Below are 1,122 nucleotides of genomic sequence, written 5' to 3'. Positions count from 1 at the left end.
GCTACAATTTGGGAGAGGAGCAGCGGAGCGTCTGTGGAGGGGGGGGGACGTCTGGAGCCGAGGTATTGCACTCATTGCACTGATTCTGTGCAGCATTTTTTGATGCAACTTTTCTACTTCTGTTATTTGCTGTTGTTTCTTAAAAAGAAAAATGCATAACGATATTACAGCTTTCATTGATTTATTTCAAACTTGAAACTTTGTTTAGCCTGTAAGGTGTAAAACAAAAAAAATAAAAATAAAAAAATTAACCGATTAATCGAATCGAATCGAAGTGTATACTTGAGTATCGAAAATAATCGAATCGTCGGGTCAGGAAATCGATACTGAATCGAATCGCCACGATGGATGTGATTTACACCCCTACTCTCCAGGTACTCTGACTTCCTCCCACCGTCCAAAAACATGACTGTTAATTGGCTTCACTAAATTCTCCTTAGGTGTGAGTGAGTGTGTGAATGGTGTTGCCCTGCGATGGACCTGCGACCTGCCCAGGGTGGACCCCACCACCTCTAACTCATAGACAGGTGGAGAAAGGCACCAATAAACCTTCTATGTTGGTTGTTGATCAATTGATACGATAGAAACATTCAATGGGTTATTTGGGTCGTGAGGCGATTCAGTTATCATCTTTGGGGTCAAAGGCTAAAAAATTGAGGAGCCTCTGGTCTAAATGAACTCTGTAAGCAGGTATTATTAAAGCACCATTACTCTATGTGATGATAAACAATGACGTAACTCCTCTCTTTGTAGTTTTATAATTGAAGGCTTTTAGTGTTTGGAAAAAAAACGAAGAAGCTGGAACTTTATAAAAGTGGCCAAACCTTTGTGGCAGTATGTCAGTCTCCGTTCCTCTCCTGTCTTGATGTTGGCGATCCACAGGTCGTTGTTGTTAATGAAGGCTATGAAATCGGGGTGTCCGGGGCAGATCTTGGGGTCCATCCGGGTGCCTGAGCAATGGCTCTTTATCTCCACAGGTTTGACCGGGGCAGACTGCTGAAACCAACACACAGTCTTAGCCCAAGGTCTGCTCACGCTACAGGACTTTTATGTTACTATGATGTTTCTATGAACTGGAGAAAATTCAAAAAAAATATTTGAAAAAGTAAAATGTTTAAAACG

The 1,122-nt window shown here is 41.7% G+C and overlaps 1 protein-coding gene across 2 annotated transcripts in view; it reads right to left on the bottom strand.

The window, feature by feature from the left end:
• The window catches only part of dpp9 (dipeptidyl-peptidase 9), a 41,494-nt gene that overhangs the window by 30,398 nt on the left and 9,974 nt on the right, over nt 1-1,122 (bottom strand). Inside the window, exon 6 of one of the 2 annotated variants that reach the window (XM_015393112.1) lies at nt 825-996. In XM_015393112.1, the coding sequence (XP_015248598.1) occupies nt 825-996 (172 nt within the window). The remainder of the gene's footprint in view (nt 1-824; nt 997-1,122) is intronic. The other variant, XM_015393113.1, reaches the window with a different exon arrangement.

This window comes from Cyprinodon variegatus, unplaced genomic scaffold (genome assembly GCF_000732505.1).
Source record: "Cyprinodon variegatus isolate N-32 unplaced genomic scaffold, C_variegatus-1.0 Scaffold625, whole genome shotgun sequence".
Lineage (NCBI taxonomy): Eukaryota > Metazoa > Chordata > Actinopteri > Cyprinodontiformes > Cyprinodontidae > Cyprinodon > Cyprinodon variegatus.
Note: the sequence above shows the minus strand (reverse complement) of the source record. Positions and strands in the feature narration are given on the sequence as shown.